General features: G+C 36.4%; 2 protein-coding genes across 3 annotated transcripts in view; one reads left to right on the top strand and one right to left on the bottom strand.

Annotated features, from left to right (window-relative positions):
• LOC139949709 (scoloptoxin SSD14-like) overlaps positions 1–12,180 on the top strand; it is a 25,458-nt gene extending 13,278 nt beyond the window's left edge. For both annotated transcript variants that reach the window (XM_071948203.1, XM_071948204.1), the window contains exons 7-14: positions 460–656; positions 1,358–1,445; positions 2,470–2,600; positions 2,937–3,013; positions 5,144–5,299; positions 6,328–6,442; positions 7,308–7,548; positions 7,902–12,180. In XM_071948203.1, coding sequence (XP_071804304.1) covers positions 460–656; positions 1,358–1,445; positions 2,470–2,600; positions 2,937–3,013; positions 5,144–5,299; positions 6,328–6,442; positions 7,308–7,548; positions 7,902–8,068 — 1,172 coding nt within the window. In that variant the 3' untranslated portion in view covers positions 8,069–12,180. The remainder of the gene's footprint in view (positions 1–459; positions 657–1,357; positions 1,446–2,469; positions 2,601–2,936; positions 3,014–5,143; positions 5,300–6,327; positions 6,443–7,307; positions 7,549–7,901) is intronic.
• LOC139949719 (uncharacterized) lies at positions 10,766–17,915 on the bottom strand. The gene is made up of 5 exons (XM_071948219.1): positions 17,820–17,915; positions 16,062–16,922; positions 14,027–14,074; positions 13,145–13,287; positions 10,766–12,659 (listed from the first exon to the last, which is right to left on the bottom strand). Exons 2-5 carry the CDS (start codon positions 16,902–16,904, stop codon positions 12,581–12,583), a joined length of 1,113 nt encoding a protein of 370 aa, XP_071804320.1. The 5' UTR covers positions 16,905–16,922; positions 17,820–17,915; the 3' UTR covers positions 10,766–12,580.

The following is a 17,915-nucleotide window of genomic DNA, read 5'->3' as shown; positions in this document are numbered from 1 at the left end:
CGACGAGAACACATTGACTGCGGGAGTGGAGGAAGTCTGTAATCCATTCCAGTGTCTTACCTCTTACACCGTAATGATGGACTTTCTTCAGCAGGTGCCGATGAGACACTTTGTCGAACGCCTTCTCGTAGTCCAGCAGTACCACATCGATTTGCAACTTGGTGTCCAACCCCTTAGCAAGATCATCCAGCATGCAGATTAGCTGTGTTTCACAGGATCGATGTTTCCGAAAACCACAGTAGTAGAATAAAGAAAGACGGTTCTCTAACAACAAACTCTACCTGGCAAGTAGATACACACATGGTGTTACTGCAAACCAGATATATATTGATACCTCACCCTGCAATGCCTCAAATCCTTTATTTAGAAGAGCAGATGTTTTTAAATAAATTAGAGCTTAGGAATGCTCCATTCATTCCATTATCAAAAACCCTTATCCATTTAAATTTGCTCATACAGAACAAAGTATCATGAAAACTGACATGTCGTCACCTGCCGCAAGAAGTCTACGGAAAGCCTTCATGCCTCTTGGTAATCCCTTAACTAAGGGAGATACAATGTACAGAAGAAGGTACGCTGACTTACTGGAGCGTATTGCTAGTAATGGGGTGAAAGAGCTGTACACCGGGAAAACAGCTCGAGAAATCGTAGATATGGTAAGGTTTGGGTAATTAGTTGCCTTGTGTTTGTTTTTGTTTGTTTGTTTGTTTGTTTTTTGTTTGATGTTTAAAGGAATACGTTGCTTTGGATCGGTCGAGTTGGTCTTTGAAAAGCATTTGTAACCGTTTGTTATAAAATGCATATCTGATTAGAAAGATATTTTAAAAGTAGAATATAATGATCCACACAAATTTTCCACAACATTGTGTGGCTTTCCTTTTTCTTTGTGAACTAACACTAACACGGTCGGTCACAAAATGGCCGACTGTGTTAGTCGACAAGGTAAAAGGTGGTTTTTCTTTTACTTTGCGAACTAACATGGTTGGCCTTTCCCATAAATGGCCGACCGTGTTAGTCGACGAGGTTAAAGGAAAACCACGCAATTTCGAGTTATACTTGTGTGGATCATTATATTCTACTTTCTAATCATATGTATTTTATAACAAAGGGTTACAAACACTTTTCAAAGACCAACTCGGCCGATCCAAGGCAACGCATTTCTTTAAATAATAATCATAATATCGAGGTCATATAATATAGCGCACGTATCTTCCAACGTAGACTAGTCCTCGGAGATGTTAAAAACGTATGGCTAGTCCTAAGTTAGGATGAGTTAACTCGAGATAAGACTAGTCTTAACTCTTTGTGAAAACCACCTCAGGTCACTTAACATGCTTTTGGGTTTTTTCTTCTTCAGATTAATGAATTTGAAGGGAATATGACGATGGCAGATCTAAGAGGTTACAAGACGAGAGACATGGCTCCTATAACTACAACCTACAGGGGTGAGTCTGCCTGCAGTCAGTGACTATCATTGACGGTTAAATTACTACACAGATTCCCAATGTTATCAACTACATTGTGTTTTAACATCACAATATTTAAAATAAAACACAAGGGAAACTAACTGAGTAAATCTTTTTTTTACTAATTTTGGGACCTAAACCAGTGTTTGCCTTCACTCATCTACATGTAAGATTGTAATTGTATTAGTTTATTTGATTTTGTGTTGAACGAAGAATAACTTTCTAGAGCGGGACTTGAGTTTGAGACCTTCTAATGAATGTGCTGGCACTCTAGCAACTGAGCTATCTAGCCCTATCTTTGTGCAGGGGTGCCAGTGGGAAGCCATACAACTGTTAAGTGCCATGTAGCCAGGGATCACACCCAAGGTTACGATACAACCTGGGAAGCGACAGCAGAGTTCAGCTTTATTTCAAAGATCAAGTAATATAAAAAGCACAAGTGATCAATTCAAAATGATTTAAAGCCATTGGACACTTTCGGTACAGAAAAAAAAAAAAAATAATCACAGATTTACAAATAACTTACAGGGTTTACAGAAGGTAGTGGTAAAAGACTTCCCTTGAAATATTATTCCATGAAATGCTTTACTTTTTGAGAAAACAGTAAAACAATATCAATTCTCGTTAGCGAGAATTACGGATTTATTTTAAACACATGTCATGACACGGTGAAACGCGCGGATACACGGGTGGGTTTTCTCGTTATTTTCTCCAGACTCCGATGACCGATTGAGCCTAAATTTTCACAGGTTTGTTATTTGATATAGAAGTTGTGATACACGAAGTGTGGGCCTTGGACAATAGTGTTTACCGAAAGGGTCCAATGGCTTTAAGGTCGTGCAAAGAAAAATTTACTTGAGTGGGACGTGAACCTGCGACCTCTGGATTATTGTGCTGCCACTCCACCAAATATACTTTTTTTTTTTACTTTACCCTACCTTAGAATTCTAGCAATTCGTCAATTCAAAATGTTATTTCAATAGAGTTGTGTCTTTCTCTTCAGATTACAATCTTGTGACCTTACCTCAGCCTAGCGGAGGTCCGATGCTTCTTACATTGATGAATATTCTAGAGTTATACAACGTGACTCAGGCTGATCAAAATACTGCTTTATATTATCATCGTTTTATTGAGGTAATAATATTAATAATAATAATAAGAAGAATAATAATAATAATAATAATAAGTTTTGATGTAGCATTTTACACACTTGGAGGGCGTATCTAAGCCCTTCCAAAACTATTACCTCTGGTCATTGGGCCATTTCAGTAATTCCTTCAACCATCTAAGCTCCCTGGGGAGTAAACAGCAATTATAGTAAAGAATATTGCTCAAGCACACAAATGTTACGGCCGGAACCCAAACTCTGATGACAAAACCACCAGAATTTGAACTTGATGCTTTTAACCACTCAGCCATGACACCCAAAATAATAATGCTTACTTTGAATTCTTACTCCTTCACTTTCAGGCGCTAAAATTTGTCAAAGCTCAGGAAGTTGGTCTTGGGGACTCCTCTTCTGTCAACTACACTCAGAATATGATAAGGTAAGACTTGTCATTTGATTGGTGGAACACGCGTCAGATATCATCTAAAATGTAGTATTGTAGAGACACCCATCAATATTTATACAAATTGTCAGATGCTCTGCAATGGCTTTCCAAAAAAGCGTCACGTATCATCCAAAATCTAATATTGGATAGGCGCTTGCCAATATTAATAATGCTGCATTCCCAAAGTATTTGTTTTCCGACCGTTTGTCCAAACAAGGCAAGTTCGAGTCATGCCGGACAAGGTTGGTGTCTAAATGGAGTTGTCCATTTTGTTCAGAAGGCGCTTCAGAATTTTCAGAGTGTGGAGTGGCAAGTTTCTGTGTTTTATTTGTGTTAATTGTGAACAGAAATTCAAATGACAAGGATGCATGGTATAAACAAAATATCGAATGCATTTCGTTCATGCGTTGTCGCATACTATAATAATGGAAAATTTGGTTTGTTTCACATGTTTTGGAAAAATCCACATTTCACATGTGACTATACTCCTTGAAAATACACTCATTCGCATCCAGTGTATATTATTTAAGATTCAATATTTAAATTCCATGAAATAAAATGCAAACTGTTCTCATTTGTTGCTTCGCATCATGACCTCTGTGATTTTATAACAGAATTGTTTCTATTTTGATTGATGTTTTTAACCTTGAAGATCTACTGTTTCAATATTATTCTGAATTTGTCATTTCTTGTCATGTTTTTATTTTCAAATTGTAATATTTTTAAAACTGAGCAAACTTTAATTGTTTATATTTTTCCCTGTGTTTGATTGCTTTTAATTGCTTTTAATCCTCAAACACTTCTGCTGGACTTTGATATATCTTGATCATAATCTATTGCTTGAAAATGATACTGAATTTGTCATTTACGTTCATGTGTTTGTTTGGAAGTTGTTACATTTTCAGGAGAAACTGAGCAGACTTTGTCATTGAATTTAATTGTTTATATTTTGACACAGTTTGTTTGCTGTTTTTAATCCTCAAACACTACTGCTCGATTTTGATTTTGCATTTGATTTTGTCATTTATTGTCATGTTTTTATTTGCAAACTGTGCAGTTTTAGGTGAAACTAACCGGATCTCGTTGATGAATTTAATTCTTTTTATTCTGACCTCTGTTTGATTTGTTTTTAATCCTCAAACACTGCTGCTTTATATTGATATCTACCTTGAACTTGCCATTTTATTCTATTATTTCTGGGAGAAACTGACCATAATTTGTTGATGGCATAATTTAATTGTTATATTCTGACCAGTGTTTAATTGTGTTTTTGTAAATATGAATGTTTTGAATTGTTTTAAATTGATCTTTTTGCATATTTGGTGATGTTATTATTTCAATGTTTGTATCTTTACTGTATTTCTAACAGTACATTTTGTGTGCAAAGATAAATGGACTAGTGTTGGATTCAAGGTTGTTAAACCTCCGGTGCCCAATTTCGTAGAGCCGCTGACAAAAGTAGCCAAGCTTTTTTCCCAAAATAATGCTTACCAGCATAAAAAACTACCATGTCACAAGTAAATTTGTGACTGGTATCTTGCTCATTTCTGCTTAACTGAAAATTGCTTGGCATTATTCTCTGCTTTTATAAGCAGCTCTATAAAATTGGGCCCAGGTTTTACATGCCAGTTGTTCTACATGTACCAACTGAGCTATCTAGGCCTAATATTGGTAGTCCTCCTACTTTAACAATGTCTTTGTTCAGGGCTGCCAGTCAGAAACCATACAACTATAAACTGTCATGTAGCCAGGTTCCACCCCAAGGGAAGTGTCACTGTGGGTGGGGGAAGGGGGGCTGGGGGGGGGTGGGTCACCTCAAGGGGAGTTTACACGCGATGTTGATTCACCTAGTTTTAAACATATCTTGAGACTTACTTTTCAATCAAGTACTTAATCAAATGGTTTTGTTTTTTTACCCTTCATGGTTTTTGTTTTTTAGATATAATGTACTATTTTGTATTTCTCTACCACATGTATCCTAGCTTAGGCTTACGCTTACATTTTAGTTATTGTACATGTATATAGGCCTACGTTTATGTTTGTATTTAGCGCCATGAACACTTTTGTGGATTTGTTCATTTTACAAGTTTTCATTTTTATTTGTATCATTTATTTCTTTTACAGTAAAAGCAATGCTGAACTGCTCTATGCACACATTACAGATGATATGACTCATTCACCAGACTATTACTTCTCCTATGCTGAAAGCATACTAAAGACACAGGGTACCAGTCATATATCAGTCATTGATAAAGATAACAACATGGTGTCTGTAACAAGGTAAGTTTTATTATCAAAGAAGTTATCAAAGAGTTCGAACTGGGTGGACCTGGGTGAATTCGAAATGACACTTGTTGCTGTGTGGGTCTCTATGCAAATGAGGGTCTATGCAAAAGAGAGGGTTCTATGCAAATAAGGGATCTATACAAATGAGGTGTTTATGCAAATGAGGGGGTTTGCAATCGACAAGCTTTACTTTTTGTTCATCCAATCCATATCTTTGTGGATCTTCTGTTCTAAGCATACAGCTGGTCTTGTCTTAATTACTTAAAAACGTACGTAATGTATGTTTGTACCTTTAAACATTGTTGTAGTTATTGACTAAATGACTGATTGATTTATTTATTTATCGATAAACGTATCGATTTATTAATTAATTGATTGAAAGGTCCATTGTTGATTGATTGGTTGGCTGGTTTGTTGATTGTTTCTTGATTAACATATTGATTTATTAGTTAATTGATTTATTTATTTATTGATCGATTGGTTTATTATAGATTTATTGACTTTTGTATTGACTTATTAACTTATTAATTGATGATTTATTGACTTATAAAATTTATTGAATGATTGATTGGTACTTATTGATTTAAAGCCATTGGACCCTTTCGGTTCAGACAAAAATAAAAAAGTTCACAGATTTACAAATAACTTACAGGGTTTACAGAAGGCAATGGTGAAAGACTTCTCTTGAAATATTAGTCCATGAAATGCTTTACTTTTTGAGAAAACAACAAAATAATATTTGAAACACATGTCATGACAAGGCGAAACGCGCGGAAACAAGGGTGGGGTTTTCCCGTTGTTTTCTCCCGACTCCGATGACCGATTGAGCCTAAACTGTCACAGGTTTGTTATTTGATATAGAAGTTGTGGTACACTAAGTGTGGGCCTTGGACAACACTGTTTACCGAAAGGGTCCAATGGCTTTAATGATTGATTGCTTTTTTAATGACACTTGTTTGTAATTCTATTTTTTTTTAGGTACTGATGTTTTAATCATTTTGTTTTATTTTTGTTTACCCCAGTACTATAAATACAGCATTTGGATCTCTGCTGATGACTCCTAGTGAAGTCATTCTAAACAATCAAATGGATGATTTTAATTGGCTTGGGAAGGAGTTAACCTCAAACAAAAGCAAGGTTCGTTAACATTATTTTAAAATTAGTTATTGGGTATTTTACAGGATTGTTAGAGCTGACAAAATAGTTGTAGACAGTGTTCTATCTTATCAATCACATACATGAAATAACAAACCTTTGAAACCATTTGAGCTTAATTTGTTGTGTGAGTCGGGAGAAAGTAGTGAAAAACCATGCACAGTTTTCACAATAAGAGTTGTGGCTTGTTTTCTTTTAATACTACTTTATTTCAGAGAGAAACTTTTCACAGACAACACTAAATTTCTTGTTTGAATTTCATATTTAGTTAGCTACATGTACCAACTAGAATTAAACCGTGTTTTTTATCCTTACGAATTGTAAACACACTAACAATATCAAAATACAACAAGAACATAAGGTGGTAGCATCTGAGAAGAAATTATACAGAACTTTATATTACATTGAAACAAGGCCTGTGATCCAGTAGGTTTTTATCAAATATAATGGGTTGTTTTACTCTTACACCGATTGTGTGTTAAGCACTGTGTATTTTTTTTTCTTTGAAAAAATTGCATGCGTATTACTCGGGTGGGATTCAAACCAACAATCTTTGCAATTCTATAACCATGTTTTACCAACTAGACTACCGAGGTTGGGCAGTAATAAAACACGAGGGAAATTAGCTGGGTAATTCTTTAAAAATTTGGGTTGAACAAGCAGGCTTTGAACCAGCAACCTCCAAGTTAAAATACTAGCAATTTACCAAATAAGCTTTCTAGCCCTAATATTAGCGATCTCCCTATTGTGTTGGGGGGGGTGCCAGTCAGATGCCATTCAACCTGTGACTGCCTTATAGCCAGGAATCACACCCAACTTAACAATAACTTTTTATCAATCACTTTAGGCGAACTTCATCGCTCCAGGAAAGCGCCCTCAATCTCACATGGCGCCAGTCATGGGTCGGAACGCAAGCACAGCCTGTGCAAGACGCTTCGCTACGGGAGGCGAGGGCGGTGGTCACATCACGTCTGGTATTGCGCAAATCGTTATGGAACTCCTTGCATTTAAGTCTACGCTATACAACGCTACAATGAAATCCAAGAGGGTTTACACACCTCTCATTCCTAACGAAGTAGAAGTTGAAGGTATAAAATATACAATGAGTAAAATATACAATTACAAATAAGCAGATTACAAATAAGCAGTTTCAAACAAATGAGTTTTTAACAGAGACTTAAAACTTGTTAAGAACTAGCCTGACATAGCCTATGCATGCACAGGAAGACCATTTCAAAGAAACAGTTCGGCAGAAAAAAATGATCTGTGGCCATAAAAAATGAAAGAAGCTTCTGTAGTTGAAAGCAATGACTGTTGAGATGATCGTATATGACCTATTATAATACTTTATTCTTTTTGGTAATGATATTATGAATTACATGAACCCAACTTAGAAAATGCCGTAACTTTGTTTGTTTTTGGTGTTTGTTTTTTTACACAGATGGGTTTCCAAGCAGTATACGTCAGAATTTACAAGCTCTTGGACATGAAATAGTAGACATGGATAGCGAAGATGCTGCGAGGGTAAATACCATCATGAAAGAAAATGACATCATGTACGCTCAGTCTGACCTACGGAGAAATGGAGCTCAAGCAGTACAATATTAAAAACAAGGTACTTGAAAATAGCCCCACCCTCTCTCTCTCTCTCTCTCTCTCCATCCTCCGCCCCCCCTCTCCATCCCTTTCCCTGCTGGTTACCCCACTGCCTATAGATTTTATGTATGAAACACTCGATCTTTACTTTAGCTGTTTGTGTGTTTCTGCAAAAACTTAAGGGGTTTCTAAAAGATGTCGTACGATAATGAAACAAGTAACTTGTGGTACAGTTACAAATCAATTTATGCCTGGGTGGAGCTGAATACGCATCCAGCCCATGTTAACTTCAGGAGCAGAGTCTCAAGCCGACAGATTTCCCTATGACAACTGTTGTAATAGACCGATCCATTAGGCTCCGCCCACGGCGTACATGTTAGCAAGAACACATGAACCTCTCCAATGCCATTCTGCACAACTCTGCCGTAGGCACCAATCGTACGCGCATGCACGTCGGACTTTATTTTTTTTAACCTTCGGTCGCGCAATGGGTTGTGATTGGTCAATACGCAATGGGGCGGAGCTTATTGGATCGGTCTATTAAGTGTCTGCCAGATGCCATTCCAGAAAAACTTGGCAGATATACAAGTCATCCCCCATGAACTGGTTTAGACAATATAAAAGCCTTACTTAGTCTAGGTAGAGGCACTGGTGAAGAAATCTCTTTCATTTTCTTACAAAATTACTTCTTAAACTTTCTAAAGTACTTTTCAATTAGAAAAGTATTTGTGGTTTATATGGGTATTTTGATTATTATAAAACATGTGCAAATAACTTTAGTCTAAAAGATTTATATTTATTATATGAATATCTTGTACTATGTTGTAAAATGAATTATTGTGAATATTATTTCTGAATTATACTTTTTATGTGATACTGTTGGAACTATTATTAGATTATCTTGATTCCTTTTATAAGTTTAATGGTAGTGGGTTGGTAAAGATATTTGCATGACTGCTTTCAGAAAGAGTACGATCATTCCAATTCTTTAGTTTTCAGTCTGCTAGTCTTCTAAACATATACCATAAAGGAAATGGTACATCATTACTAAGAGTACATTCATTCTAATCCTCTAGTGTTCAAGAAACATATCATGAAGGGATGGTACATCATTGGTTACTGGAATAATAATTTAATTCAAATAATCTAGTTGTCAAGAAATACCATCTGTTCAACCACCATTTCATCAAGTCAAGTTATCTTTTTTTGTAAAAAATAAAACAAAAGACTTTTGTGCAAGTTCGATACATATTTATTTTGATTGTAGCTACCAAAATAAGTGATGATGAATTGAGGGTTCTTCAATTTCGAATGCAGTTTTCTTGACTTTTTTATTTTCAAATATTTTTCTGGAAGAAAGGTATAAACTGAATTATCAGCGAGCTTTTAAATTATAACTTATTTCTTTTTTACTAACTTCTTGCCCTGTACTTTGCATTAAGCAGTCATATCACCAAAAGGGAAGTTTTTACGTTGACAAGCATTGATTTCTAGATTAAAATTAAGAGTAACTGGTTATAAATTTATCTTTCTTTCATATGATTGAGGCCAACCCAGAACAGACTGGACAACAGCCTCAAAACCCGACATGATGATATAATTGAATAAAGAATTTAAACATCCTGACAAATTTTCCTGTGAGTAATTTTGTTTCTTTGAGGGTCGCTGGCACAGAGGTTTTTGTCCGTGCCTTTTACTTCTGTGGACCCAGGTTCAATTCACGAACTAAAGCCTTACCTTTGGAATTAGGGTACCCTCGAAATTAGGGTACCGCAAAAATAGGGTACCCACAACAATTATGGTACTGCGAAAATAGGTACCCACGAAATTAGGGAGCCCTCGAAAATAGGGTACTGCAAAAAAAGGGTACCGCTAAAATAGGGTACCTCGAAAATAGGTTACAATGAAAATAGGGTACCTCGAAAATTGAGTACCTCGAAAACAGGGTACCTCGAAAATAGGGTACCTTGTGAAAATAGGGTACATCGAAAATAGGTTACAATGAAAATAGGGTACCTTGAAAATTGAGTACCTCGAAAATAGGGTACCTTGTGAAAATAGGGTACCTCGAAAATAGCATACCTCAAAAATTAGTTACCACGGAAATAGGGTACACAAGAAAATAGGGTACCCACGAGAATTGGGTACCCCGAAAATTAATAATAAAATAGGGTACCTCGAAAAAGTATAAACAAAGTTCATTCTTTGACTGTGAGCACATGTCAAATATTTATGAAAAAATAAAATTAGCTGTTGCAAACAACTTGCCAACCAAATGGACCGAGGGTATAAATGCAAAAAACAGTCAATGGCCTGACATTTCGACCCTAGCAGAGTCTTTCTCGAAAGCTAAATGACAACACAACAAACATGAACAGGTAACTAACATTTGGTGACGTCAGGCCATTAACTATTTTTTGTTAAATATTTATCTGAACCGACTCATAAAAAAATTAACGTTTCCTCTTTGTAACCCCTTACCAAGAGTGGCTTTTGGCCTCGTTTAGCAGAGCTCAGCTGACTAGAATGCATGAATTTTGGAGCAAGCAAGCATCTGCATTGGCAGATACCAGCGCTATATAAAAAAAAAAAAATATATTATTTTATTTTTATCCCTGAAAGGTTCCAACTATTAAAGGTATAATTTGCCTTGATGAACAGGGATCCAATAAATCTCTACAAAGAATCACACTTACAACTTTTTGAACATCGTTTACACTTTTTGAACATCGTTTTTTTAATAATAACACTTTTCAGATACAAATATTCACATACGTATCATTGAAAACACGTACAATTCTGTAAAAACTTTCATAAAATGTGATCAAAATATACCACTTTGGGAAATGTATATATGGTTAATGTTTATGTTTGAGTTGATTATGAATAATTGTGTGGTTATCTTGGAAACAGACTTGTCAAAGTATTTCATTATTCTTTCCCGGTCTCTCCCACAGTTGGTAGACTTTTGATTTTTTAAACTAATTAATTAATAAATCATTTTTGCATTTTTGAACAGTTGAGTCTCCACTTTCCTTCCTAGATTTACTTAACCACTTTTCTTCCTAGATTTACTTAACCATTTACTTAAAGAGCGGTTGAAATACTGAGTTACCAATCGGCCGCAAGATTTGACCTACTTCCACTGAACCAAAAAGGTCAAAGTAAGGTCATGTCCTAATTTGACATATTCCAGTACTTCAATGTTAACATACTGTGTTGTATTATTCAGGCCTTAAACTCTGCTCTTGAAGGCGCACAATTTTCCTCTGGAAATTTTAAATTTGTGTTGGAACTTTACCCAGGGCACCACAGCAAAAACATGGGGCACCACGGCAATTGCTGTGGATGACATGTGCTATTTCGAGGCCCGAGTATGAACACAAAACCTGAACCAAAATGTGAGTTTTGTGGGGGGGGGGGGTTTCCAGCCCTTTTTGGATCTGAAAAAAATTGATTAAAAATACGATGGACTTGGGTGGGCATATGGTGATGAGTGTACAGAAATGAATGATGTGAATAAATAATGGTACAACAAAAATTCACCCACATAACAATATTCTGTGTTAAAACAAGTGGCAAGAATTAATTTGTGCTTCTAAAACACATATCTTAAATTTAAAATTTAAAGGCACTGGACACTATTGGTAACTATTCAAAACATTTGTGGGCATAAAAACTTACTTGGTAAAGTGCAATGGAAAGCTGTTGATCTCTGAAGAAAACGGTAATTTCTCACTGTTATTGGGCATCTGAAAGCACACATTTCTATGCAACTATGATGTTTTTTAATTATTCTTTGACAAGTTTGATGACTAAATGAGTCTAATTTTTCACAGATTCTTTATTCTATGAATGTGTTTGGGTGAATACTGGTCTTTGACAATTACCAAATCTGTCCAGTGCCGTTTACAGAGCAAAAAATGGTCAAACAAAAACTATTACACGTATTAGATGTGGTTCCACAGTACACGACACCACAAACCTCACTAGATTGCTGTAGGGTTCATAAAAACCCATACTCATCGTTCAAGTTCATAGGTCACTGACCTTTGCTTATTTGACCTCTAAACCTTTAAATCTGGATCAAGTCAAGAGAGATTGCAGAAAATGTAAAAAACAATGTACAAGGGCCTTGCACTGTATTGAATTTAAATCTCATTCGGAAAATGGCCAGGGCCCAATGTCATAAAGCCTGCAAGCACAAAAACTTCGCATTCGCAGGAAGTATGAACCGGGCTTTACCATCCAAAATTACACAAAGTTTACATTGTTGTGACTGGTTGCTTAGCAGTATTTTCTGCTGAACAGCTTTTATGAAATTTTGCCCTGATTTAAGAACACTCACAGTTTTTATTGCCAAGCTTAGCACAAAGCTTAGCAGAAAGAGGTTCCCAAAGTGAGTACCATGTGCTCTGTATAACTCTTTCCGTTTATTTCCGCTTACTGGCTTTGATGACATTTAGTAAACATTAAGGCAAGTATATGGCAATTAATGTTTGTTATCCTGAAACATAGTTTGAGTCAGGAGAACTCTTTCTCAATATAAGCAATGAGATCCTCTTCTGATGGGTTGTAGGTTAACTGCTTGCCTGAAGACGACCTAAGGGGTAACAAAAGAAGACAAATTATTTCACTCAAAATAACAGCGGTTCAGTGGTTAGCTTGGTAAGATTTGAACCTGAATATCCTTACATCTGTGATCAGAGTAGCAAAAAGGTCTTAGGAGAAAATATTAATTCACTATTGTGATATCAACAATTTAAAGAATCTACGTATTTTGCCCTGAGTTGTGTACATATTGAAAATGATAATGACGTTGCTAAGAGTTTTACTGACTACTTTGTAAACATTAGCAATACATAGCAATAGATCTTTTAACGTGTAATCAGTCTTTTGAGGTCTTTCTCTGTGACAGTTGTCCACTGTTATCTCTGGGAAAGCTCCAGGTAACATGTACTTGCCTTTGTAACTGCCATTATGTTTATTGAATTGTATTGAATAGGATTTGAACCCCAAACCTTGTGATTGCAAGTCCTACAGTCTAACTACTACAGGATCAGGGTTGAAGCCTTTGTAATAGTTTACCTTGCTGGAGTGCTTGTACTGGAATGATCCGATGAAGTTAAACTACCACCATGCAGGGATGGTAAAGTTCCTTGCCGGGTCATATGTGCATTGTATCCCTTGTAGGTAGCTGGTAAGAGTTTGTCAATTTTCTTACTGTCGGACTGCAAGAAAATAAAGTTATTTGTCACTTTTTGGTCATTGAATGGCAAATGTGTATAGGTTGACAGGCCTTGAAACAACCCATGGCGCCGACAGCAATTGCTGTGGTGCCCCTTTCTTTTGCTGTGGTGCCCTGTGCAAGGTTCCAATACAAACTTACATTTTCCCCTATATAAGTGCCTCTTACCAGATAGAAGTTGCTGTAAGGAAGTTCAAGGCCTGGGTTGACTCACAAGTGAAAGACCCAATTTCTTAGAGCTGCTGAAAGCACAAAAAGTAGCTAAGCACAAAAAAATTCTGCTTATCAGAAACAAGATTTTTTACTGGAAACTTGATTATTTTGCTTTGTGGAAAGTTTGAAGTATTTTTTACTGCTTGAGCAGCTCTATGAAATTTTAGAGGGCAAGGCCATTTTTCATTTTGCAAAAGGCTCCTCCATTGGAAAATCTTGTGCTAAGCATACTGGGACTAGCACAGTAGAATTAAACTGAATTTCACCACACAAAAATAATACACCAAATTACACAAACTAACTTGGAGCAATGTTTTACAGGGCTACACATGAACTGAAATTCAACCCTACTGCGTTTGATCTGATCGCTCAACATTGTCTGTTTATATAAAGTTGATAAATATTGATGTTATAAGATGCAAACTTTACCATTGACCCACGGATAGGGTCTAATGTTATGACATAGCACATGATGGGGCACGTTATTTATATATCTAAACATTTCTTACCTTTTTATTTACTGCTTTGAATTTTGAAAATTCAAAACCTTCCCTTTCCTATAATAATAAAATAAAATAAAAGAATGTTCAGTATAAGTAATGACAATTAACTACAAATAAATAGTAAACTTGAGGGTAAAACCATCAGGACACCTTTAGTAATTATTTAAAGGAACACGTTGCCTTGGATCGGTCGAGTTGGTTTTTGAAAGTGTATGCAACCGTTTGTTATAAAATGCATATGGGTAGAAAGATGTAAAAGTAGAATACAATGATCCACACAAAATTGCACGGTTTTCCTTATACCTCGTCGACTAACATGGTCGGTCATTTATGGGAGTCAAATTTTTTACTCCCATAAATGGCCGACCGTGTTATTTCGCAAAGTAAAAGGAAAACCACGCAATTTCGAGGCAAATATGTGTGGATCATTGTATTCTACTTTTAAAACATCTTTCCAACCATATGCATTTTATAACAAATCGTTTCAAACGCTTTTTATAGACCAACTCGTCCGATCCACGGCAATGTGTTCCTTTAAGACGAGTATTCCCACTTGATTTATCCCAACATGCCTAAAATAACAAACCTGTGAACATTTGGACTAAATTGGTCATCGAATTTGTAAGAGAATAATGAAAGAATAAACACCCTTGTTACATTACATTGTGTGCTTTCAGATGCATAATAAAAGACTTCAGCTGAAGTATTTCAACTGTTACTTCAGAGGGAGCCGTTTCTCGCAATGTTTATACTGTCAACAGCGCTCCATTGCTCATTACCAGTTACATTGTTATGCTTACATTAATTTTGAGTAATAACCAACAGTGTTCAGTGCATTTAAATCACTTTTGAGGGAGTGTTGGCTCTAAAGAAAACAGCTGGTTTGAAGTTTTATAAAAGCACAAAGAGTCAACCAAAAGAAATGTATCAAAGAAGGAAAAAGAAAGAAAAAAATAAGGGGAAAGGGACCAAAATAAAATTCAGTTAAGAGGAACTAGATGCTTTTGACATGAGGTGTGTTTAGAGAGCCTTTTGAGTGAGTCAATATTATTTTAGGTATGTCAGGGTTAGCTGATTCCAGAGATGTAAAGTTTAAATAAGTACAACTTTAAATATTATCAGGAATTCAATTTTCTCTGCATTTGAGTGAAGCCTCACAAAAGTGAAGCCTTAATCACTTCAATGAAAGAGTGCCCCGTTTCCATGGTAACATCTACAATGTACTGTAATGATTTACAGCAAGGTCTTTCCCCTTCTAGGGTTGGGGCAGCATGTTTCCATGGAAACATTTCCTTCAAAATCACTCACTATCCTTAAAACACAAACATTAAGCCAAATGTCAGAGAAAACAACTAATTGCAAACAATGTCGTCTTGTTGCACATTTGTTTCCACGGTAACTCATCTCGATAATATGCATTTTTTGCTGGCATGATTATGTCAATAAGCAGTCATGCAATTTTTTTAGCTAATGAGCTATTTTGTTTTCTCCTTCGTTTGAGTGCCATAAAGAATGAAAGAACTTTCAAAAAATTGTTGTGTATTACAAAAAAGATTGATTATTGCTTAGTCATCTTTTCCATAATTTTCTCAGCCCCTATCCAAAGATATTTGTGAGATGTGCCACTACTTTAGGGTAATGTCTCACAGTATCATTGGTTTAACTTGTTCCATAACAAGTATTTGTTTGTTAACTACTGAAAAGGATAATTAAACTTTAAAGGTGCTATGGCGACTTGATCAAAAATCGCTCAAATTTGTAACTCTGTAGATAAAGTGTTCTTCTCATTTTGATTCCAATCTTGTAACAAATTCTCTGGTCCAGTAAAAGTTTTGAGCTCCAAGCCCTAGTCTTGTGGAGTTTTCCCCTAAATTCGAGCCCAGGGTTGAGAGTTCATAATGCTATGGACAGCCACCGGCCTAATTTGATCATGACGATATAGCCCCTTTAAATTGAGTAAACTTGCAATTAAACTGATATTATAAATGGACTTATTAAAAGACTTTTGTCAAGAATGAAGTCTAGAATCTTAAAAACCTACTTGTGATGGAACCTCTTTCCGTTTAGATTCCCTGCTGCCTCCATCTTGGCTAGCCATGAGGGATGAATTCCTTTTCATCTTCATCAACGACCCATCTCGCGATCCCCCCTGCAGTAAATTTCTCCCACCTACATACGCCGTTTCATCCGCATACCAAGTATCGTCAAATCTGTTTCTAAGAACTTGTTCTCTTTGCGCTAACTCTTCCGGCATCTTCCAAGATGACACTGGGTTTAAGGCTTTCTTTGACAGCGGAGGTGGGAGACTTGGTGCGTGATGAGAACCTTTGTTGGAGAAAGCCTTGTGTTTTGTTTGATCGTCTTGGAGATGGGATAGTTTTCCATGACTAGGGTAGGCATGCTGAGTTTCATACGAATGATGACTCGGTTCTTGTTGGTGTAACGGAAAAGTCTGCTGTTGTTGGAAAGTCCCACTTAATTGTCTTTGATTTGGAAATTCCTCTCTCCTCAGCGACGCTGGTGGAATTCCTGCTCGCCCTGCTCCGGAATTTACAGAAGATGAAACTGATGATTTTCTATGTGACGCTCCGATCACTGAGCTATGCCCCTTCAGAACAGTATCAATCTCTCCGCAGAATTTCTCAAAAGCGTCATCGTCAAAATCAGAGCTTGATTTTTTGCTTGGTAAAAAATCATCATCATCATCATCGCTCTCGATATCTTTACTGTGGCGGTGTTCAGTCATGTTGGACGAAGTCTCAGATTTAGGCGACTTTTTCTGATCAGCGTTTGGTTGGTGTACTTTAATGGTGGGATTTTGAGTTGCTGTTTTAGTTGCTCCGACTTGATTTGGAATTGATGTTGTACTTGCACTGCTTCCCATCACGTGTGTAGCCAAAATCTGCCAGAAGTGTGAGGTCACAAAATAGAATTTAAGAAATTACCAGACAGAAAGAAACTTGTAAGCTGTCATTGTCATCAAACACAGCAGTGAAGTCAATTCGTGAAAAACAAACATGACAAAGCGCTTTTGTTAAAATGACCACAGTCCACATTAAGTATTACGGAGCGTGGCGAGGGAGATGCTTGCCCGTTGTTCCACGGCGTCTGATTATGCATTACGCACGGTCGGTGGGTTCAATTTTCAAGGTAAATCCATTCTTTCCATTAAGCAAGGAAACCCTAACGTGGACGAGATTTGTACCACGATCCCAGGCTTGCATCAAATGACGTCAATTGGATATTTACTACAGCTTAACAAAATAATGAAAGTTGAAACATTGACTGAAAAACGATGAGGAGAAAAGAACAAATGAAGCGGTAGACATGGTAGATTTATTATACTAAATAATTATAATGTAGATAGTCGCAAGTTGTTTTTTTTCAGAGACCGACTCCCCGTCGGTCGGTGTGCAAAGCAAAACATTCACGCTAACAACCCCGAGTCATTGGGTTTTATTGATTCATTCATGTTGACTTTTATCTCCTTCGGGGCTTTAAATAGTTAATTTTTTTGTGTTCATCTATAATGATCACAATGGTAAACATAACAAGGGGAAAAAATCGATGAAACAAAACACCGGGCGCCCCAAAAAGTGCAAGATCGATAACCAGCATCATGCATGACCAGCTAATGTGCGAGCCTCAACAAATTATTTAGGATGTTGGCAAACAAACATCTTTCTTCAACAAATATTTGTATGTTTCTCTGTTACTGTTGGGAAATCCTACATTTATTACACTAAAAAAACGCATACGGAAAAAGTTTAAAAGGTTGAAGAACTTAAAGAAAACTTACGTAGTTTTTCAGATGTTAACATTAACGACCATTAATTTTTCAGATAACTTCGTCAATGTTGTTGCCAAGGAAGTAGTGTACTTGTTGTGTGTGTGG

The sequence above is a fragment of the Asterias amurensis genome, chromosome 17 (genome assembly GCF_032118995.1).
Source record: "Asterias amurensis chromosome 17, ASM3211899v1".
Taxonomy (NCBI): domain Eukaryota; kingdom Metazoa; phylum Echinodermata; class Asteroidea; order Forcipulatida; family Asteriidae; genus Asterias; species Asterias amurensis.
This window is presented reverse-complemented; position numbering and strand designations above follow the sequence as displayed.

Coding starts and splice junctions, on each gene's coding strand:
- LOC139949719 (XM_071948219.1), bottom strand. CDS start 16,904: ATGGGAAGCAGTGCAAGTACAACATCAATTCCAAATCAAGTCGGAGCA. Junction 13,288..14,026: donor TCAAAGCAGTAAATAAAAAG/GTAAGAAATGTT, acceptor ATTTTCTTGCAG/TCCGACAGTAAGAAAATTGA. Junction 12,660..13,144: donor AGTACAAGCACTCCAGCAAG/GTAAACTATTAC, acceptor GTTACCCCTTAG/GTCGTCTTCAGGCAAGCAGT.